Source organism: Dendrobates tinctorius, unplaced genomic scaffold (genome assembly GCF_039654945.1).
Source record: "Dendrobates tinctorius isolate UK_male_01 unplaced genomic scaffold, ASM3965494v1 ptg000086l, whole genome shotgun sequence".
Classification (NCBI taxonomy): Eukaryota; Metazoa; Chordata; class Amphibia; order Anura; family Dendrobatidae; genus Dendrobates; species Dendrobates tinctorius.
In genome coordinates, this window is record NW_027361754.1 from 20343146 (window position 1) to 20367512 (window position 24367).

The 24367-nt window shown below is 44.0% G+C and overlaps 1 protein-coding gene across 1 annotated transcript in view; it reads left to right on the forward strand.

Annotated features, from left to right (window-relative positions):
* The window catches only part of SIK2 (salt inducible kinase 2), a 125734-nt gene that overhangs the window by 87228 nt on the left and 14139 nt on the right, over nt 1-24367 (forward strand). Inside the window, exons 5-9 of the mRNA XM_073585135.1 lie at nt 7681-7805; nt 7902-8025; nt 14690-14910; nt 15860-16012; nt 21750-21914. Coding sequence (XP_073441236.1) covers nt 7681-7805; nt 7902-8025; nt 14690-14910; nt 15860-16012; nt 21750-21914 — 788 coding nt within the window. The remainder of the gene's footprint in view (nt 1-7680; nt 7806-7901; nt 8026-14689; nt 14911-15859; nt 16013-21749; nt 21915-24367) is intronic.

The window sequence follows — 24367 nt, forward strand, 5'->3', positions numbered from 1 at the left end:
CACGGGTAGGGTGGTAGACTGAAACGAGGGAGGAGATGTAGGGTGGTGCTGAGCCATGGACAGCTTTGTGGGTGAGGGTAATAAGTTTGTACTGGATTCTGGAGTGGATGGGTAGCCAGTGTAAGGACTGACACAAGGTAGAGGCATCGGTGTAACGTTTGGCGTGGAATATGATCCTGGCTGTGGCATTCAAGACAGATTGGAGGGGGGGAGAGTTTGGTAAGAGGGAGACAGATTAGAAGAGAGTTACAATAATCTAGACGAGAATGAATAAGAGAAAACAGAGTTTTTGCAGAATCAAAAGTAAGAAAAGGTCGAATTCTAGAAATGTTTTTGAGGTGCAGATAACAAGAGCCAGTCAGTGATCGGATGTGGGGGGCGAAATAAAGTTCGGAGTCAAGTATGACCCCAAGACAGTGGGCATGTTGCTGGGGAGTAATAGTGGAACCACACACAGAAATGACAATGTCGGGTATAGGTACATTAGTGGAGGGAGGAAACACAAGGAGTTCTGTCTTTGACAGGTTCAGTTTCAGATATAGTGAGGACATGATGTTAGACACAGCATTTAGACAATCGCTGGTGTTATCTAAAAAGGCAGGCGTGTATCAGGAGAAGTGTATAATTGGGTGTCATCAGCATAGAGATGGTACTGGAACCCAAATCTACTGATTGTTTGACCAATAGGAGCAGTATACAAAGAGAAGAGGAGGGAACCTAGGACTGATCCTTGAGGAACCCCAATAGTAAGTGGAAGGTGAGAGGAGGAGGAACCAGCAAAAGATACAGTAAAGGAGCGGTCAGAGAGATAGGAGGAAAACCAGGAAAGAACGGTGTCCTTGATGCCGATGGAGCGGAGCATGGTGAGGAGGAGCTGATGATCCACAGTGTCGAATGCTGAGAGAGATCCAAGAGAATTAGCATGGAGTAGGGACCATTAGATTTAGCTGTTAGTAGATCAATAGAGACTTAAGTGAGGGTAGTTTCAGTAGAGTAGAGAGCGGAAACCGGATTGGAGAGGGTCGAGAAGCGATTTATCAGAGAGATAGCGGATCAGACGGGAGTGGACCAGACGTTCCAGGAGTTGAGATGAAGGGAAGATTAGAGACAGGTCTATAGTTAGCGGCACAGTTTTGGTCGAGGGATGTGTTGTTTTTTTTTTTGTTTTTTTTTAAGTAGTGGATGTATGATGGCATGCTTAAATGTGGAGGGAAAGATACCAGAAGAGAGGGAGAGGTTAAATATTTTAGTTAGGTGAGTGGTGACAGCAGGGGAAAGGGACTGGAGGAGATGTGACGGAAATGGGTCACTGGTGCAAGTGGTTGGGCGAGAAGATGCAAGGAGCCTGCTTACTACTTCTTCTGTGACTGGTTCAAAATCAGAGAGTGAGCTAGATGCAGTGGGGAGGGGGGACAGTGCACGGTATGAGGTGATTGGGAGATAATTTCCTGTCGGATATGGTCAATTTTTTCTTTGAAGTAATTGGCCAGATCGTCAGCTCGAAGCTCCATGGTTGGGGCCTGCACTCTTGGGTTGAGCAGGGAATGATAAGTGTCAGAGACGTTATGGCTGGGTTCACACGTAGCGGAACTCTCGCGAAAATTACCGCGAGAATTCCGGAATTCCATTCCGCGGGAAAATCGCATTTTAAATTCCCGTGGAAAAACTAGCATTTTGCACGCGTAATTAGCTTGCAGAATTGCTAGCATTTTCCAAGCGATCTGGAGCATCGCTTGGAGAACTAATTGACAAGTTGATCACACTCGTCAAACATAGTGTTTGACGAGTGTGACCAACTTTTTACTATTGAGGCCGCCTATGTGGCATCAATAGTAAAAGAATGTAAATAATAATAAAAAAAAATATATTGTTCTCACCTTCCGACGTCCCGCGCAGCCTTCCCGCCTCTCTCCACGCTCCCGGTCCCAGTAATCCTTTGCGACAATTACCACGATGACGTCCGTTCTCGTGGGATCACGACGTCTCGCAAATGACCGCAAGACGTCGCAATCCCGCAAGAATGGACGTCATCGCTCGCAAAGGCTTACTGGGACCGGGAGCGTGGAGAGAGGCGGGAAGACTGCGCGAGACCTCGTAAGGTGAGAACAACATTTTTTTTTTTTTTCATTATTATTTACATTCTATCTTTTACTATTGATGCCACATAGGCGGCCTCAATAGTAAAAAGTTGGTCACACTCGTCAAACACTGTCTCCTCTCCTTCGGACCGTGGGTACCCTCCGCAAATGTTCTGCTTACTTTTCGCATGGTGTGCACAGCCACATGCGGAAAGTAAGCAGAACAATGCATTCCTATGGGTGCGGGATCGCCGCGATTCCTCGAAATTAATGAGCATGCTGCGTGTTTTACCGCGAAGCAATTCCGCCGTGGTAAAAACCGCAGCATTAGCACAGCATTGCGGAATCCCATAGGAATGCATGGGATGCTTATTTTTCGCATTTTCGCGGTAAATACCGCCGCGGAAACGCGAAAAAAAGGTACGTGTGAACGCAGCCTTAGGGTTATTGGATAGTGAGGTGATGAGGGTTTTGAAATAGCTTTGTTTGGAGAGGTGAAGGGCAGTTTTGTATGTTCTAAGCATAAACTTATAATGGATGAAATCTTCATGTAGACTAGATTTTCTCCACAGACGTTCAGCGCACCTGGAGCACCGCTGCAGGAAACGTGTTTGCAGGGTGTGCCAGGGTTGTCGCCGTCTGTGTCGTGTGTTGTTCTATGTGAAGGAGGTGCAAATGCATCCAGGGCACTTTGAAGTGTTTCATTGTAATGCTTTAGTGCAGAATCAGGACATGAGAGGGAGGAGATAGGGGCCAATGATGACTGCAAGTTCTTCATAAGTTTCTGGTTGTTAATGGCCTGTATGTTTCTATAAATATGGACAGTGGGGGTGACCTGAGCGGCCTGGCAGTTCTTGATAGAGAATGAAAGAAGATTGTGGTCAGAGAGCGGGAGAGGGGAGTTTGTGAAATCATCCACTGCACAAAGCCGAGAGAAGACCAAGTCGAGGGAGTTTCTGTCTTCATGCGTTGGAGAATTAGTAAGCTGCGAAAGGCCAAATGAGGAGGTTAGAGAGATAAAAGGTGAGTAGCAGATGGGGAGAGGGGAAGAGAAATGGGGATGTTGAAATCGCCCATGATGAGGGTGGGGATGTCACAGGAGAGAAAATGTGGAAGCCAAGTGGCAAAATGATCCAGGAACTGATGGGAGTGGCCAGGAGGAGGATACACCACAGCCACTCGCATGGAGAAGGGGGTGTAGAGTCTGATGGCATGGACCTCAAAAGAAGGGAAGACAAGAGAGGGTAGTTGAGGGATAACCTGAAAGGTACATTTTGGTGATAGGAGCAGACCAACGCCTCCACCTGCTCTTTTGTCTGATTATTATTATTATTATTATTATTTATTGTTATAGCGCCATTTATTCCATGGCGCTTTACATGTGAGGAGGGGTATACATAAAAACAAGTACAATAATCTTAAACAATACAAGTCATAACTGGTACAGGAGGAGAGAGGACCCTGCCCGCGAGGGCTCACAATCTTCAAGGGATGGGTGATAATACAGTAGGCGAGGGTAGAGCTGGTCGTGCAGCGGTTTGGTCGATCGGTGGTTACTGCTGGTTATAGGCTTGTCGGAAGAGGTGGGTCTTCAGGCTCTTTTTGAAGGTTTCGATGGTAGGTGAGAGTCTGATATGTTGTGGTAGAGAGTTCCAGAGTAGGGGTGATGCGCGAGAGAAATCTTGTATGCGATTGTGGGAAGAGGAGATAATGTATATAATTTTTTTTTTTTTTTTTTAACTAGTTTCTGACATTCTTAAAATTTAATGAATGCCTTTAATGCATTAAAAAATTCTTGAATCTTATTATTCCTGCCTGTTATGTGATGCCCCAGCTGTGAGACTTCTTGAATTGATGACATCCTGTGCGTTGCCCTTGGACTTTCCTTCCCACGTGTACAATGCACAGGATTTCACATCAAATTGCAGACGGGCATACTAAGAAGCTGTGCACATGCACCTGACCAAAATATACAAAATTTGATTCCATATCACCAGGTGACTCTATTTAAGTGGATCAGAAACTGCCTTAGCTGTAAGCTACGGAACAAAAATCGCATTTAGAGCTGAAAAATTAGCTAAAACGCCTAAATTGTGCTCCTCCCCGACCACCCTTCCCTTCCCCCAACATTTTTTTTTCACGAATGCGGGTATGTGCACATGTTCAATACTTGCAGCAGAAAAAATCTGCTTCAAATCTGCAGCAAATACTGATGATGGCACTGCAGGAAAAATGCAGCATGAAATACATCCGATTTTGACACGTGCTTGTTGCATTGTTCTCACTGTTTTTTTTTTTTTTTTTTTTGTTTTTTTAACTATGTCAATAGAAGTGGTAAGTTTTGTGCATAAAGGCATGTGACAAAATTTGCACACATACAGGTCCAGCGTTGGGAAATATGCTCCCACATTTTTAGTAGTGATGATTTCTGTTTGGTGCTACTCTATAGATTCGGGCTTTTTCTGTCTTCTTCTGCCTGTGTTCCTGAGCTGACCTCCACGCCTGATGTAATGACTTGGAGCAGTGACAGCTACGTGCATGGTGAGACTGCTGCTAACCGCATGTCCTATGGCTAATCTTGACTGCCGGCAGCTCAGCAGCCAAATGTAAACAGCCGATCTACGGCAGCCGATGCCAGGCGAGAAGACGTGTTGGCCAGCATGGCACACATCAGCATGAAATCCCACATTCGTACCGCAGATTAGGGCCGCATTGCACTTAAGTAATATGCAGAGAATTACTCGTGTCTTAATGTCTTTATGCCTGAAAAGCAACATCTGGATTTATCGACTACGTGATGTTTCCAAAGTAAAGTTCTGCTTTGGTAATAAATCTTCTGATCCACGAGGGAGCCTTTTAAGGCAACCTGTCAGAATTATTTTTTTACTACGGAAATCAGTATGATTTCACCAGAATTGACACAATAAATGGCATACATTATGAAATGGGTCTGACACCTGATGAGGCTGGTATACTTAGAGAATGGCTTATGAAAGTTTCCCTACCTAATATTAAATTGAGCATTTTATAAGTCCAAGACTCCTAAAAAATGCGGTTTCTTCTAGGATTGTAAAGCCATTCTTCCATGATTTTTTTTTTTTTATTTTGTAGATTAGGTACACCAGCCTCATCAGTTCTAAATTCAATTTAATAATGGAATAATTGAAATCTGGATTTTTAGGTTTGAGTACACATTTAAGAAAAAAAAAAGACTTTGTGCCACACAAGTTTTTCCCATGATCTTTTACGTTTCCGCACGTCACCCTTGCGTCAATGTCTTCATTCTGGATTTTGGGTCATTCGGTAGGACGATATAATTACCCACATTGTATGTGTAGTAATAATAAAGCGTCTCCCGTACGTCCCAGAATGTGCGGCCCCTCAGGTACAGTGTTTACAGTGTGGGTCCAGGGGATGACGTTCCTGCAGAGGTTGAGGAACACTCTGTTCTCTGTGCAGCTTGTATTCCCAATCCCGGTAATTATAGATTCTTGTTATGTAACCTCAGTAATGGAGGGAGGTGGACTGGGTCAGTATTCTGCCCCTAGAAATGAGGCGGCTCACTGTGCTGGGAGGGCGCAGCCAACGTTTCCATCCTGACTGCTGCACAGACACGTTTCTGTCCCTCTGTCCGTTACAAAGCCTCTGCTGTTAATTGGCCTCCGGTTTGCGTGCGACAGCTCCACAGGAGTTTTTGGGGCTTCTGACCGCACGCTTCATTGGGGCGTCACTCCTCTGTTTGCTGGCAGGACACATGGCGTTCACTTGTCTGTGTAGATACGAGTCAGGCACAGTAACGCAGCTGCTGTTTTAGTTGCCGCATGTCCCAGAGCAACTCTGGTCCCTGCCAAAACATCAGCAATGGAGACATTTAGAAGTAGCTAAACTGTAGGGGACAAATAATCATTAAAGTCCTCCACACCCTACACAATCCCCAGCTTAATGTGTATGGGGGCCTCCCAACTCTCCTACCACCAGATGTTGGGGGACAGGGACAGAAGGATTTGGCAAGTCCGATTTTGGATGGCTGATTCACCTTGTTTGGTGGCAGCTGGCCCTTCACACACAAGACAGTTCTTTCCTGTATCGAATACAAGCCAAACGCAGATTCTCCAGACCTCTCTGGCACAGCTGCCACGTCAGTGGTCCACAGTCCTGCATACCAAACCCTGGTGAATGGCCTCCTACCTGTTGGCGTCCCTGGTGCCTCTTTTGACTAGTAGGAACATGCATCACACGTCAACAATGACGTCGTGTCAGACCTACTGGGATTCTGGGAATCGAGAGTCTGAAGGGCACAGGTCAGGTGGCCATGGACTACTGATATGGCCACTGGACTGGGATCCTGCAAATCTTCTTGATCCTTTTTATGAGACGCCCATAATTTCTTCTACCCCCATTGAAATAAGAATGCGTGCACATTAATGGGGAATTCGGGTGGGTGAGCTGTTGGCCGAATGGCCGCCAGACAATGTATATGACCGGCTTAATTTCATTTAGAAATTTCTCCTGGTTTTGGCTTTTGAAGAGGGGGAAAAAAAAAAAAAAAAGCATTAAAATTGCGAAGTTACTAGTTTTCTCAGCGACAGCACGTCTGAGTTTACAGGTATCTGATTAGTCAGTGATCGATGTGATAGGTGCTGCTGTGATTTCTTGCTTTATAGGGGGGAGAGAGCTGCTGGGTTCTGACTTTTCACCCCCTTTTGAGGTTATTTTTAGTTGGGTTTTTTTTTTTTTTCTCACGGCAGGTCGATGCAGTGACACAGTTGATATAGATTTTCAGAGACAGATGTGGCTTCAAAGTCAATATTATCGGTCTATTGCATCACGATGATGTCACCAGTTCCCGTCCGCTGCGATTCAAAGCCTATATTGGAGCTCACGTTAAGTGAACACTTATTTTTCTGTATTGCAGGACCCAGCAATTGGTAAACGTTCCTTACGTGTTTTCTTTGGCCAAATAGAGTATAACAATGTGGCTCGTGCCCCGAAGCCGGTTGCCCAGACATAACGTCTGTTGTAGTTGATGACCAATAAGATTACACCATGTTTCATTATGAGACCCCCTCTGTGTACATTCCATATCCTTTGGAATATCGAAAAGGATTTCTGGTACAAGTGGGGGGAAAAAAGTCTATAGCTTCCTAATGTACTCAGTCCTGCTCTCAGCTGAGACATGAATAGAAATGTGTCCAGTCAAAACAATGCTATGTGAGCTAAATACAAAATCATCACGGGCAAAACGCTCTAATAGCCTGCTATCTCTAGAAAAGCATATCCCACAAGTTTCTGGTGCACATACCAGTGTAATATGTCAAGAAACTGTTCTGATTCTCACATGCCATCCACTCTGCCAGCACTGTAGGTGATTTGCAGGTTCTCGATCTGTCACATTATCTAACAACTGAGACAAAGTTATCTGAAATTACAGAGACCATTTTAAGCTTACAGAGCATTGCCAAAACTACCAATGGCAGCAACATCCTTGTCTCAGTCTTTGCATGCACTCTAAAAATGTCCTGTAACGCAGATCTGCATCTCATCATGATTTGGAGTAATCCTGTTTTTCTTTTTTTTTTTGTTTTTTGTTTTTTTTTTATAGACTTTGGTTTTGGCAACTTCTACAAGACCGGAGAGCCCCTAGCCACGTGGTGTGGCAGCCCACCATATGCTGCACCAGAAGTGTTTGAGGGGCAGCAGTATGAGGGACCTCAGCTGGATATATGGGTACTTCTATATGTGTGTGACTTTGGTAGATGAGTGGAAAATGTTAATTTCGCTCTGAACTGATTGATGTCCTCGCCGTTCACTGTTCTCCTGCAGAGTATGGGTGTCGTGCTGTACGTCCTGGTGTGCGGAGCTTTACCCTTCGACGGCCCTACGCTCCCGATCCTGAGACAGCGAGTGCTGGAGGGAAGATTCCGGATCCCATATTTCATGTCTGAAGGTACAACTCGTTTTTTCATGAATAATGTAATAAGGATGATTCACACGACAAATGTAGCGCTGCTTGTTGTTGACACGATTATGTAATGACCTAACGAGTCCTAGATGTCGTACCCGCCTCTGTGCCAGCATAGGAAAATCCTTATTATTCTTGTACCCATTACTCACACTTGTAGACTGGGGTCATCTTTCTTGTCTTTTAAAGGGATGGTAAAATCTTCAAGAGCCACTTATCTACGTTAGATTGGGAGTCTGACGTGGACAATTCAACCGCCTTTTCAATATTTGCATCGTGTTGGCTACCTGCACGCAGTCTGGTTAGTAGCGCGGTCGCAGAGCATTGTCCGCCATAATGGACATCATGCAGGTAGATAGTAGAGATGTTAACTTTGAAGATGCTGCACCACACCTTCAATCAGGTGATCACCGCAGGTTCCGAGAATATGACCATAACCAATCTAATATTGATACCTTATCTTGACAAATTCTAAACTCAGATGAGCCTTGAAGAAGGGATTTATTGAGATTGGAATTTATGGAATGAGGGATAACCACTGATTGCAAGAGGTATGACCCCTGGGAGTTCCATCAATCCAGAACACTGGTTTTACGGAAGATGAGCATGTGCACCTCAGCTTCTTTCATTCTCTATGGGACTGCTGGAGATTGCGGAAGCTGTTCTCCATGATATCTGGTAGCCTGATAGACCATTAACAGAGCTGGTGCTCGTGCTCTACTGAGCTCTGCAGACCTCCATTCTCCAGATCGGTGGGGGTCCCTATCCTTTCAGTCTTGGCCAAGAGCCTTAAAATTGGGTGTGGGAATGCTGTATTCAAGCAGTACCAAGGCTTATTGGCAAATTGCACTGCAGCGACTCGGAAGTTGGTTACTTTAGCCAAGTACTGCACCGTTTATGGTCCTTGAGAACAGCCACCAACCCCCTAAATGCTTCCAAAATGGTTCACCACATCTAATTTCCACCATGCTAACTGCCTTCCAAGACCTCGCCCTACCGGAAATCAGTAGGGTAGGTGGTCTCCCCTGTAATTGTCCTGTAATCCAGCCCCTTCATACTGATGCCTCATGCAGATGCCACGCTCGTCCTGCACCCAGTGCACACTGTTCTGTACACCCTGACGCTACGGCCTTTGTTACATCTGCAGATAATTAGTGACATTTGCTCCATGCATGTAATTAAAAAAGCAAAGGCAATGATGACCTACAAAGATGCGTTCCTAAGCCATCTGATGGACCGTAATAAGATGCACAAACCCCCGTTGTTGGGTTTTTTTAGAGCTTTTTTTTTTTCCTGTTTTTTTTTTTTATTATTTTTATTTTTTTTTTTTTTATTGGTGTAGACTGAGGTCCTCCGAGACGGGTCTCTCAGAAATAAAACCACACCTTGCTGGGAAGATGCTTCTAAGTATCCTCCGCTGCCCTCAGCAACCTGTAATGTGAGGTGGAGAAAACGTGGTGTCTCGGCCTAAAGCCTTGAATCAGCAGTGCTTGTCTGGCCCGGTGTAATTACCCACCAGACGAGATCTGCACGCGCTTCATAATGAGCAGGCGGCTGCCAGGAACGAAGACACGGGATAAGGAAAAACCCAGGCGATGGAGAGTGCACAGGGTGGAAAAGCTGGAGGTGACTTCTTAACAACTGCAAATTACCTTGATTCATTACTTGGTTGTCAGAATCTCGCACGAATTGCTGGATTTGTGGAAGTGCGTTTTGCAGTCAGCTGGGCTCTGGGTCTTGTCCGTTTGCAGCCAGACTCCATATGAATGACTTGTACTTTCAACTTTAATTCACATTCAGGCGTCCGTGCATATCGATCTGAGATTGTCCACATTGCACGGACTGACTGCGGGTCTCCTGATCCCAGCATGGAAGCTTTAATTTTTATGACACTGTCACACTCCAGTGGGTAAACCAGTGGCCATTACGTGCTTTGTGGTCTGAACTCAGACTAATTTTCTGGTACGTCTGAATGCGCCCTTATGTAGATGTGGGGTGGATATATCCATGATCTGGAGAGATTGACAGGTAGAGTAAGGGTCACTCTACACCAGATGGGAAACATGCCGCGTCTACCATGTGGGTGACGTTTTAAAAATGCCCGTCCACATGCTGCAAAATATGTTCTGCACATCAGCTGACCCGTTGCTGATTTTCAACCCCTTTAAAGCAGCAGTGGTGAAATCTGCAGACAAATTTGTATAATTAGGATTTTGATGTGGAACTGATGTTTTTAAGTCACATGTAAAGCTGCCCTTTAAAATTAAGGATTGACCTGGTTATCCAGGGTAGCACATTCTAAAGAACTAGTGCAGCACAAGAAAACTATTTTCTAAGAAAAAAAAAGGAAGGGGGCATTATTTACAGCTTTGTCCATGCATGGCTGTAGCCCACATACCCACCGTTTGATTTTTTTGCAAAATGATGCACCTAGTTCTTAATTTTTTGTTTAACTAAGCTGCCAGGAAAGGCACAAATAGTTTAGTGAATGTGGACTGATGTTTCTGAAACCAGGTCCACTTACTGCCATCTTCCAGATCTCGTTTTTTTTGGGTGGGGGAGAAATGATCTGCTACTCCCTAAATGTTGGTAACCAGTAGCAGACTTCTACTGTTGTCAGCCATCCGCCATACATTGCCCTAATGTAATGGTGAAAGCCCTGCTTATAGTCGCTTACAATCTATGCAGAAATGCAGCAAACACAAAAGGCAAAGTGCTAGACGTGCACAGTAAATGCTGTAGCCACCAGCCAGTATTTTTTTTAGGGCACACTTAAAACTGTATATATTTAGGGTTGTGTGATTGTTCGACATAGTGCAATGCAGAGTGGTTGGGCAGCATGAGAGAACTCATGGAGTTTGAAGGGGAGGTTCTGATTTTGGAGGATGGTAAGGCCAGTTTATAAGAACAGAAAATTGGGAACAGCAATCATAAAAGAATATGCTACCTAAGCTTCCTCATTACTCGATTATCGGCCCAACCAAACAGGACAGCAATGCCTGACAAATAAACAAACTGCTCATTTGTCGGGTGCGATGACATTTAAGCAAGTATAAAGATTATAATTTTTTGCAGCACATCATCCCATGTAAACACGAGATATGCTGCTGGTAACATGATGTGCACAGAACGGTCGTGTTAATCTTTTTCTGCACATAGATGTTTGGTCGGCTAGTCTAAACAGGCCAGTAAACTGCCCTTTATCGGCCAGCCCTTTATCGGCCAGCCCTTTATCGGCCAGCCCTTTATCGGCCACGATTAGCACATGTGAATATGCCCTTAGTCTTTGATCATTACAACAGAGAGCTATGGTAGATGCCGATAAGAGAAGTGCAGCACTGACATTGGATTTTATAATGGATGGATGCTAAGGCTGGCACAAGGTCGAGGCATTGGTGTAGCATTCGGTTGTTGCATTCAGCATAAGTTAGATAATATATCAGAGAAATCTGTTTCTTTCCCCACATATAAGCCACTTCTTCCACCACTATATCCTGAACTCATTCGCTCTGAATGAAATAGAGCTAAAATCTGTGTTGCACAAGACTATATGAAATACCAGCAAACTGAGGGACTATATTGCTGCTTTTCAGGTCTACGGAGGAGAATAGGAGAAGCGAAGAGCAGTGTGAGAGGCAGAGACACATACTGTGCTGCTGCTTTCTAGTACTACTTGTCTCTCACCCTAGAGCTGGATGCACAGCTTACGGCTCAATACTGCTGTATAAGGTCTTCCATTCTTCTGCTACTATGTTGTACATAGAAACAGGAGAGCAGGAATCTCTTATGTCTGTGTGCTGTGTATGGGGGACATCCTTTTGCTCAGAGGCAACTGCTAATTATAGATATTAGTCTCCAGAGGGGAAAACTGGCAAACACATTTAATAGCCAGTAATAATGTTTTCTCCTGTAAACACACAGCTTATTCTGAACAGTCTCCTGAAATGGCAGGTCCGCTTTAATATGATTATAACATCTCCATTTTGGGCTCGCAGGCAATCATGGCGCTGACCTTTCAGTTACTTTTCCCACAATGCTTTGCTTTTACGATCTTGGTAACTAGACGATCACCAGGGATTTCCCTTCAAATCCTCCATCTCTCAAGCAGCCTGTTCCCGTGCGAACAAACCTTTCAGGAGGTTCCGCCATCCGGGCTCATCTGCTCTAAGTTGCTATAAATGAAATGTATCTTGACAATTAAAAACACTGCAGGATTGATGCAGTCGTGTGTTCATGTGTTTTTATCCATTTACAAAACCTGTTTACTTTGGTGTTTTGTTTCTGAACGTCATTAATTAAATTTTATGTTTGCAATCAAAATATCCCTTGTGGGATTGTGCATAATAGTGGGAACAGGGATGATCTCCTGACATCAGAACTTGGCTTTCCAGTGCCCTTGTCTGGCGAGCAGGAAATTCAGGTTTACCTGTAGGTTCTGTCCAATGTCTTCTTGGGGGGAAAATTTTGAAGCTATTTTTATTTTATATTTTATTACCTGAATTTTCAGAAATGAAAATCAGTATTGGCTGCCATGAGTGCACCCACAGGGTTTGGTGCCCAGTTACCTGTAGCTGCCGAGTGTCCACGTTACATTATCGCCCTACCTCATCTCTTTACTACTCAGCCTATGTAGATGACCCCAGCCATCCAAATCTGCCGCTTTCCACCAGACTGGCTATGTCAGATGATGTTAGGGAAGAGAAGGATTGGGCATGTTTTGGATTTTAAAGGGGATGAGTGATAACAAGTTATCCTTTATCTGCAGGGTTGTGGATATCTTGCTGATCAATGGTGATCCAAATGCTGATCGTCATAAAGGGGAGGTTGTATCCTCGTTACAAAATAGAGCAGCAGGTCAGACATCCCACCACCGCTTCTTTCAATCTCTAAGGGACTGCCAGAAAAAGCTACACAGCCCTATAGAGAATTAATGAAATGGTGGTCGAGAATCCACGTTACCGCTCCATCCTAATGGGGATAAAAGTGTCAATTTGGTGGCAGTCCCAGCATTTGGACCTCCACTGATCAACAAGTTATCACCTATCCTGTGGATACATGATGACTTCTTTTCACCAGACAACCTCTTTTAATGCCTAATCGTTTTCTCAGGAGAAATTAGGAGTCCGTCAGGTTGTCAGTGTTTTTGATGACAAATTCGGCTCTGCCGCTTACATGATTCTTGCCTCCATGAAACGCAACCAAATACAAGAGTATGTATATGTGTGTGTGTGTATATATGTATGTGTGTGTGTGTATGTATGTGTGTGTGTATATATATATATATATATATATATATATATATATATATATATATATATATATATATATATATATATATATATATATATAGTGTATTAGTGAATTTTGGTTTTGTAGAAGTCGCACAGATGTAGAGAGGCGGAACAAAGTCTTGTCCATGGTCTAGCCTAGAACCCCAAGGAAACCTTCTTGCTTGTCTTGGTGAACAAAAGAACGGGTGAAATGAAGTCCGCTCTGCCGTATGTCTGTCAGACTGTGATTTGGTGGCTTTCACTATTTTCTTTCCAAAATTTTGGGAAAGTTTCCACTTTCTTTGGCTTTAGACTTTATTTTAACATGCGTCTCGTATCTTACTGCAGTATCGCTCGTCATAGTGACAGACGGACGCTTCTAGGTCATTCTTCGCCCCATCTAGTTTTCCCTCCTTCCTGTCCGAATGTTTACAAGTAAAGAATGACAGGATTATTAATGGAAACAAAGCCATAATCTTTCTTCAGATTCTTTGTGGTGGAAACACAGACCTCGGGCTAAGGCTGTGACGTATGGAGATTCATTAAACTGTGATCCCCCCGAGGCACACTATCTGTGATTTAACTTTTTTTTTTTTTTCTTTTTTCCGCATGTAGTAACATGTAGCCTGTTGTCTGTTATTTGCTTCGAGGCCAAGAACTGCATGTAATTGTCGGCGAGAAGAAAAGCTTTACATATACCACAGTTTATAAACTGTTTCTACTCAGTAAAATAGAACTAAAATAGGCGAAAAAATCATGAAGCAATTGTGTGCTGCACCGAAAAGCAAAGAGGAGGATTTATCTAAGCTTTACGACAATTTTCTGGCGTAAAAAGAAAATAAAGTTGCAAATTTTTGCAAAAGCCAAAAATTGGGAAACTTTTGCTCTTTTCATTAGTGACTAGATAAGTGAGACTGTTGGACTCATCGCCTGGCAGACACCATAAATTGGCGTAAACTATGGCGCAGATCTAGATTTCTTCTATAAAAAAAAAAAACCCTGTGCTTCTTATTCCAGCGCAATTTTGCATAAGAACGAAGTATGAAATCCTAAAATCTTACAGAATCTGAAAAGACTTAGTAATTTCCCCCAAAAAATTTAGTTTTGAGCTTGTAATAAGAAGCTCCTGGGCCCCAAAGCTAAAGATATAACAGGGGCCTCATCAACCTTGTGCCGTTTTTTGTACTGTTGTCTTCACCAGGGCGCCAAAATTATTGCTTCATCTGCACCCTTTTCAGTTATTCCCATATTTTATTTATTCATTTATATATTTTTTAGAAGGAAGCTTTCCATTCATACTTGAGTAATTTTTTGTATATTTTTGATGCATGCAATTTTTGCTTTATGGTTTTTCTTGTTTTTTTTGTTTGGTTTTCTAGAATGTGAGCACTTAATTAGAAGGATGTTGGTGCTGGAGCCGTCGAAGCGTCTTTCTATTGCTCAAATTAAAGAGCACAAATGGATGATGACGGAGGTTCCTGTGAACCGGCCCGTCCTGTACGCACAGAATCAAGACAAGGAAGCTTCTATCGGGGAACACAACGAGCAAGTCCTGAGGCTCATGCACAGCTTGGGGATAGACCAGCAAAAGACCATAGAGGTATACGATGGAGGGCCAGACTTTTACCAATGATAATGATCCTCAGAACGATCGCTCGTACTTGTTCATTGTCCAGCGATCAAACAACTTGGGGGCGTTGTCCTCTTCCCCTATTTAGGTTTGTTGTAACGTAACAGCTCATTTGGCCAATAATTGTGTTTCCTGATGTCCCCCTCCCAGACACATGCACCCTCAATACAGCTGAGCATGCATTTGTTCTGAGTCAGTCTTCTCTATGGGCAGTTTCATCTCTTCTGAGAGCAATATTATCGAGCATAGAAAAGTCGGGGGTGGGCGAGTAAGGGTCCCAAATAAACGCAAAACAATCCAGATTTGGACGATGGTGGGTGTATGGATGGTGGGTTTATGGGTGGGTGGATGTGTTATATTGGGTGGGTGATGGATTATGGTGGGTGATGGTGGATTATGATGGGTGACTATTGATTTGATTATTTTTATTTCAGATCTCTCCACTCTTTGGCCATTTTTTATTTATTTTTTTTTCTGTAATGCTTATGGGGGCCTTTAGATTGAGACTTGTATGCATTATAAGGCAGCATTTGATGTCAACAGAAGTACTGATACTCTGGAGTCTCATGGTACCTCCAGTGTCCAGCCTCATTGAATATGAATTACTGCAGTAATTTACTTCCACCCTGCTGTTGTCAGAAAACTTTAAGAAAGGAGAGAGTATTTTTGAATTTTTTTTTTTTTACCCCAACTAACAATTACAAGTTACTTGTGTGTCTGGAGAAGGAACTTGCTAGATTATGAAGTCCTGTGATTACAGCAGCCTCTTCACTGATTGAATTGAAATATGTAGTAATGCTAGAGATAGGATGAAAGGGGAGAACAGTGTAGCAAGGAGGGAGAAATGGTGTAGATGAGAGGCAAGATAAAATGTTTGATAGCGAGGTCTGCAGCGTGAACTGCTTCTGTTTTCTTGCAGTCGTTACAGGACCGTAGCTACAATCACTTTGCTGCCATTTATTACCTCCTGGTGGAAAGACTAAAGTCTCACAGAAGTAGCTTCCCTGTGGAGGCCAGGATCGACGCACGACAACGGCGGCCGAGCACGGTGGCGGAGCAAACAGTTTCCAAGGTAACGATGTTTCCTTTCTTAAGGGGATTGTCTGGTCTATTGTAAAAAAGAGGCATCAACTGTAAGGACTGCAAACTTGTGAAAGTGTAAGAACAATTGCAGTAATTCTGGCAATTATTCTCCACGCTGATCACTCGAGCAGAGGATGACCGGAGAGAGATTTCTTGTAGATTTCTTTGCAGAATTCTTTGCTGCCAATTCACTCTTTGCTTTTTAAATCTGCAGCATAAATTGACATGCGCAGCACTAAAAGCTTGCACCACATGTCGCGTTCCTCCGGGGCGGCTCTTACCACATTCACTTTGCTGCTAGTACAATATGTTGGAGCGAGCAGAGGGTGAAAACATCACTCTCCCGCACTGCGGACTCTTCACTGACTGCAGGCTGCAAAGATGTCCGTTCTGCTGAGACTGGAATCTGGGCATATGACAGACCTGACGTGTTCCCATTCATTTTATTTTGTCATAAATTTTATATACACATTATACAAAACTGTCATGAACCAAACGGCAGCGCAATTTCAGAGGAGTCTCTGGTGACTTATGCATAACATTCTACATCTAAACAGTGCCACCTAATCTACAACGTCACATAAAGGAGTACCTCCTAATCTATGACTTCACATGCGACAGTGCCTCCTAGTCTACAACATCGCAGACGACAGTGCCTCCTAGTCTACAACATCGCAGACGACAGTGCCTCCTAGTCTACAACATCGCAGACGACAGTGCCTCCTAGTCTACAACATCGCAGACGACAGTGCCTCCTAGTCTACAACATCGCAGACGACAGTGCCTCCTAGTCTAAAACATCGCAGACGACAGTGCCTCCTAATCTACAACATCGCAGACGAGTGTGTCTCCTAGTCTACAGCATCGCAGACAATGCCTCCTAATCTTCTACCTCACATACCACATTGCCTCCCAATCTACGATGTCACGTAACGCAGTACCTCCTAATCTACGACTTCACGTACAACAGTGCCTCCCAACATACGACATCGCATGCGACAGTGTCTGCCAATCTACTACCTCACATATCAGTGCCTTTAAATCTGATATCGGGTACAACAGTGCCTCCTAATCTATGACGTTATACGACATTGTATACGACAATGTCTCCTAATCTACAGTATCTTACGTCAATGTCTCCTAATCTACGACATCCCGTACGACAGTGCCTCTAGATTGGTGTCATAAATGTATAGTAAATAGCTGAATCTTAATGTCCTGCTTACTTGAAATGGAAAAATCTTGGATACCTGTTCTGGTTATGTAATGTGTGTCTGTTAGGTAATGCTGCAGGAACAATGATGTACTTTGTTATTAATGGGTGGGGCGTGATGGAAACTATTATAATTATAACTAGGACTGACAGATTTATCGTATTATTGACATCACCCCATGTGGACTGACAATGGCACTGATGTGTCACACCGTTTGGAAGAATGTGAGCTCCCTATACATGCTTGTGTATCAATGCAGCACTTGTATTCACCTCGGAGGATGACTTAATATTTGTGCCGTCATACCGGTCTAATGATTTCTGCAATGCGGAAGTATCTGGGATACATTTGGTCTTGCAAACGATGGACAATATGACATTGCCATGATCGCAGTCCACCTTGGCATCCTCTGGAGAGTTCCAGATTAGCCTTGCAAGACATTGGATTGTGATCACAGCGTAACGACTTGGTATGGCCGCCCGTTATCGTTGATTTGATCTCTTCACCGCAGAAATCTTCTCTTGACATCTTAGGCTTAGGCGCGGTAAAGCTTGTGGGTCTTGGATCTGATGATCCAGGTGTGGTCATTGAAAGGTTTCTGGGCTGTAGGCCAGAGTATCACATGTGGATGATGTAAGACTGAAGGTTGGGAATAGCCTCACCTTCCCTGCCATGTGAGAAGATGCCAGGGCAGATGGGGATGTGAGATGTAAAGACATGTAGTCCTCGTAGAAGAGTTATGTGTTTATAAGAACCAGATGGCAGGATGTACGGTTCCTTGTCCACGGAGCCAATGTCTCAAGCTGTGCGAAGAGGGCGGAGTAAGGATGCATACTTCTGGTGGCCGCACAACCTGCTAACAGGTGACCAGAGCAGGAGCTGAACCCCCACTCATGATATTGATGACCTGTTCTAAGAATCTGCAATCAATATCTTAGTTGACCTCTTTTAGCCATTGTTGGATCTGACCAAGGCCTCAGTCGGACGTCCCTTTTTCACATCCGTATTCTATGGACCCGTTATGGTTTATGGGGCTGTTAACATGCACATGCTTCTAGTGGACTGAGTCACAGATTAAAATCACCCTTGTGCATCTTTGGGTTGATTTTAACATTGTGATGGATAGCTGATCGTTTGCAATTTTTTTTTTTTTTTTTTTTCTTGACGAAATACAAGAAAATTACTGATGGTAAAAACGAACACTTGAACCAAACTGTGATTTTTCCCCCCCCCCCATGCACAATATAGAGGATGACCACGTTTGTGCGGGCGCAAAATGCATTAAACAGGTTTGGCTCATTGTGGCTGCACTTGCAGCAAAACACCAAGCTAGTGTAAATTTGCGCTCCAATTTGTGCAAATTTCTGGCCCAATTTTTAATAAATCTTTTGGTCAGATGATAGCTAAACATCCTCTTGCTTAGCATCACCCACATTTCTGAAGACATGTTAAGGAAGGACCCATGTACCCGTGTTTGCAAATTAAGGTACGGTACGTTTCCTGTAAGTCATTGATTATTATTTTTGGGTGCAAATTATGCGTGACTCGGTAATAAACTTTGCATTCCCGACTCATACACAGACTACACGGCCTATTAACCATGCTGACAGGAGCGAATGCCCTGTCAATAACCATAATTACTGTGAAAGAACAGATAAACCGGTGGTTACGTAGCATCCTGAACAAATCACCTCCGTCAGCGAGAACTAAGTAGCCCAAGAAACGGGCTGTCACTGCAGGACGCCGGGTGACGGGCTGCCCCGGGATAAACTCCGCTCCCATTTGCATAACAGGTTCCTTCTTGTCTAGGAGCTGGCTCTGAACAATAAAATGACGCAGGACCTTCTGTTCCCATTGTTCTCCTCAAGCCATTCATGAAATATTTTCATCTTATCACTGTTTTGGTGCGGACAAGTGAAACGACCTTGGTGAAGGTCGCGGACAGATAGCGCTGTCTCTTGCAAGGGGAAATGATCGCTCTGTACTGACGTAGTGTTTCCAGTGTTATGCTTTTTTTTTTTTTTTCTTTAGGAATAATAATAATTTGGTTTATAGTTCTGCTTCTCATAGTGATAAATGGAGTTGCTGGCAGACGAGACAGGTCACTGTGTGACGTTCTCTAGATGTTGTGCCACATCTTAGGCAATGCCCAATACTCGCTCTTCGCTTCTTTTGTCTTACTTTATTTAGAAGATTAGTATTTAAGTTATACAAGAAATATCATCCTTGTCTTCGCTACTCGTTAGTCTGCAGCATTTATTCGTAGGATCTGGAAAATCTGTGTAGAAATCCCGAAGGCATAGGAGTCACCTTTATTCCCTGCTCCTTATAAAAGGGGGTGCGGTTGGTTATCTTGTGCCCTACTGCAGAAAGGGCGGAGGCTCCTGCTGCAGTTAGTGAGGAGAATAAAGGGGGACACCGAGGCACTCCTGAAATATGCACAGAATTTTTTTTTTTTTTCTTTGTTTTAACTGTAACATGACACAATAGGATCGAAGATAGAGAAGATTACCTGAGGAAGTGCTGGAATATTTTTTTCTGCATTTTCTTTTCTTGTGTGTTCCTTTTTTTAAAGGAGACTTCTAGTAAAACTGTACAGATCCGAGAATAAGGGGCATGACGCAGTGGTGGGGATTTATCACAACAAAGTGCAAAGGAAAAATGGAAATAGTCAACAGGTCCTCTTTACTTTTTGAGAAATTTCCTCCAGGGTATCAGTCTGCCCACAGTGTCCTGTTAAAGGGATTGTTTAAGCGTCTTCACCGACTGTAAGATGGAGCGTGCCGGGCGGGATAATAAGCCAGCATCATGTACAGGTCTCTTTAAATGGGCTACCGCATGTATCGCCTATCCAAAGTAAAGATGGTACATGTGGAATTGGCTGGAGTCTGATCACCAGGATCTCCACCAACCGTGAGAAAGTGGTAACCCGCATTTGTCACCGCGGCGCCATTTATCCTGTAGATACCTATGCACACATCCACCATGCTTATAGTCTGTGAATTTGGCGGTGCTCACATGCATCCTATCACTTCACTCACAGAGGACATTGGACCCCTATTCCTGTAATCTATGGGTGAACCCAATGGTCACCAGGCTTGGTATCATGTCTTGGCGGACCCAGTTATTCTCCAATGTGACGTTGGCTATGTCTTTTCTTGGGTTACAGTTCCTGAAGGTCTTGATACAAGAATGTTTACGGGCTTTATTAAATTAACTGGTAAATTTCTGGGAACAATGCGTAAAGAAAACTGTATATTGGGGATATGAATGGACGTATAGTTAATTTAGCACAGCAGATTCAGAATTTCACACATTTATCACATAATTGCATGGCATGACCGGCCTAATGCAAATTTAAGTACTTGACCTTTAAGGCTGGTTTCACATTTGCGCTTTTGTGCGCAGCGCATCGTGCGCACCCATGCGCACTGCGCACCTATGTTTAACATGGCGTGCGCATGGTCTTGCGCACACTTGCGTTTTCGTGCGCATGCATTTTTTTGTCTTTTGCGCCAGACGCAACATGTTGCATTTTTTGGTGCGCCCTGTCTCGGCAAAAAAACGCATGCGCACGGAATGCGCAAAAACAACACATTGAAGTCTATGGGAACGCATGCGTGCGCATGGTCTTGCGCACGGTTGCGTTTTTTTGCGCATGCGTTTTTGAGTGAAACAAGTCTAGAATGTTCTCTAGACAATGGAAAAAATGTCACACCTAAAAACGCAAACGCATGTAAAACGCAAGCAACGCTGCATTTTTTTGACGCATCAGCGTGCGCATGACGTTAAAAAAACGCGCGTTTGTTTTGCGTTTTTCTTTGCATTTTTTATGCGCACGATGCGCTGCGCAAAAAACGCTAATGTGAAACTAGCCTTAGATACGAGTCAAAGCTGCTCCTGATTATAAGCAAATGATAGATGAAATGGGCTCTAGTGTATGGGGCGGAAAGTAACATCCGGCAGGTCCTGGGTGTCTCATGTGGTACAGCTGATTGCTATAGGATCCAGTATATGCCCATCTGGTGCTCTCAGACAAGATTGGAAGTGATTTCATCCTTTTTTATTTTTTTTGGTCATCGGAGTGGAAATGCCTGTGATTGGCTTCAGCATTGTGTTGACTGGAAAGGGAGGCACAGTCCATGACATCCCGTTCCAGTTTTGTGACCAATAAACGGAACCTCATCACTTGCTTTCCATCCAACCGGTGTCGGGCTGTGATGGTTCAACCTGGCTGGCGGACTGTTTGATGCGTAGATGCGGACGGGGGCTGGCTTAGCTATTGAAATTAGTCGGTCACCCAGCACACTTCATGCCCAGCTCTGTCAGGTCTGACCTTTCTAGTTTTCCAGCTCTCTTCAGCAATCCCACCGGTAGGATGTTGTCTACATGATGCAAGTACTCAACAAAGATCGGCGACAATTAGCAATATCATACATTGTGAATGCCTGATACTTATTACTGGTCGATAATGAAAACTAAATTTGTACATCTTGTTTCTTGGTTATATAGACCAGTACGGTGGTATCTCCGGTGAACCTCTTGTCTCAAAATGTAAGGCTGATGAGGACGCAAGTTCTCCCAGAGACATCAGTGGTGGAGCCCTTCTCTTACCCCCAAACCAGCTGCCAGGCTGATACCACATTCCTAGAGGAGGAGGGCGTGAATACACCAACGGTAAGTACCAATACCGCCGAGAGTGCTTGCCTCATCTGTGTCACCACCACGTTTGAGAATAAACTAGTAGGTATTTCATTGACACAGGGTTATCCCTAGAAAAATTCGACACTAATTTCCAGGTCAGGGGGTCATAATTTTTGGCTTTGTAGTCAACGGGTTAAGTTTCGGCATTCACATAGCGCTGTCCAACGTGTGGTGGCTTGCTGATTTTACTTATTGCGGAGAGTTGGTACAAGAACCATTCACTTTCCAATATGAAGACTCATCTGTCTGCTCACAGTCCCACCATGCTGTGCTCACTGTCGTGGTGGAGAAATCCGCTTGCATAGGCCACCAAATCTAAAGTAGTCTGGTTGGCTTGATGGCCTCTAATGTTCTATCTAGTATTTGAATTGTGGCTACAGAGTTGTCCAGAGGACCTTTCTCCCTTCACAGACCCCTGTACTCGAAGTTGGAGGAAGAGCTGAAAGTGGAACTGTAAATATAAGGAGAAAATACTAGGTTTATGCTAAAGATATACGAGAAAGAGAAGAGATCAACAAGGATCTGACCGATACAAACTCTTATAATGCGGGTGATGAACAACTGTTTTGTGGGAAAAGATTCAGTATTTGTATAAATTTTTATTTCTTGCTCAGTCTATACCAGAGTCCGGTAGGCGGTCATAATCTGTGATCAGTGTACATACAGAAATAGATGTCACTCTAGGACCACCCACTTGACTCCTAAGCCTTTAATGAGCAGTCATACTAAATCTTTACCCACAAAACTATATATCAATCTGCCCAGCTCCTCTTGCTTTGTAATATGCGGCCTGCAGAGAACATGTTCAGTACCAAATGTATGAACGTAAAACGGAAACGTGAAGCTGCAGGATCCCCCCCATAATAATAATGAAAACTACCTGCGGGTTTGTCCATTTGGGATGGAAGAATCTAACAGCACGGAATGTGATAAAATAAAAAGTAACCTGTTCAATCCCTCGCCGATCCAGCGCCTATGTTGTGATGACATTCCGGGCCATCACATGACTGTCACAGCCAATCACTAGCCTTGATGGTGATGCTGGCCACGACCGGCACAAGACCGTCAAGGACAGTGATTGGTTGTATCAATCACATGGGTGTACGACACAACATCGCTGCACTGGCGGAGACCCCCAGAGCAGTGAAGAATTGAGGAGATGAGTCCTTTAAAATGTGGCTTCATTATCTGTATACCATATGTTGCCTTCTGTTGTGGTTGTCAGCAGTGAATGGCGGGCTGCAAATACATAGCAGCCTGTTGATCACTGTGAGGAGGGCGGGGAGCAGGCCCCCTCATGAGTCCGCTCTATTCTTTGATTGCTTCTTTTAGCCAGAAGGTACAATTTTCGTGCCATTTGGACTTTTAGGAGAACAAACCTAATATTCTACCTGGGGTATACTGAGGGCAGCATGCTGCCGATAATGGGCCGTACTCTGTGGGCGCCCGGCGTGCCTATGAGATAAATATAGTCCTGTTCAGATTGCAAGCGTAAACTCTTTGTATTTCATGGCTAAAATCTTTTCATCCACAATGGCGTGAAATGTGCTCATGAAGAGGTAGTGTTTTATCACCCGCATCGGCCGAGGCGACGGGGAGGGGATGATGGGTACGTTACCACCACGAACAATCACTGGAGAAGTCGTGATAGTTCATCCACCGAGAGCTGTAAAAACAATGTGTAATATCCGGTATTTTTAGCATCACCGCGGGGATCCTCTTAGAAATGTGCCGCTGCTTCCACACAGCAACAACTTCTCTAAGTGCACGGGGACCAGCGGGGCCGTAAAAATCAGCCTATTTCATGTTAACAAGATTAGCTCCGTCTGGGGAGCCGAGGCCGGAAACATCTGCGTAAATATCTGCTGTCGTGAACTCTGCAGGGCTCGGTGTAGATCGGGCCCTATACTTTATTTCAGCTTACTGCTCCTCTACACCAATGATTTCACTTAACGGGATTGTCCACTTTATGTATATTTTACCCAATGTGTCAGAGGCATGATTTTGTGACGCTTCCTAATATAGAAGTATTGCAGGTTCTTCTCCATCTTCACAGACTGCACAGTTCTGCCCTCCTATTTGCCTTTGGTGGAGGAGCATGTGATCAGACCCACCCACCAGTCTCCAATGAAAAAACACTACACATGGGCAAGCTGCTTTTCAATTGGAGGAGGCTGGTGGGCGTGTCTGGTCAAATCTCCTCCAACTACAGCTATTTTGTGGGGAGGGGAACTGTGCAGTGTGCGAGGAAGGAGGAGGAGAACCTGTAATATTTAGGAAATGTCACAAAACAATCTCCTCAATACATTCGGTAAAGGTAAAGCGCACGTCCTCTTTTACTGGGTGTTCTAGTTGATAAATATTGCTTTTAAAAGGGGCGATTGAAAAAAGGTTTAAATAAAAACTTCAAAAACATAATAGTAGTA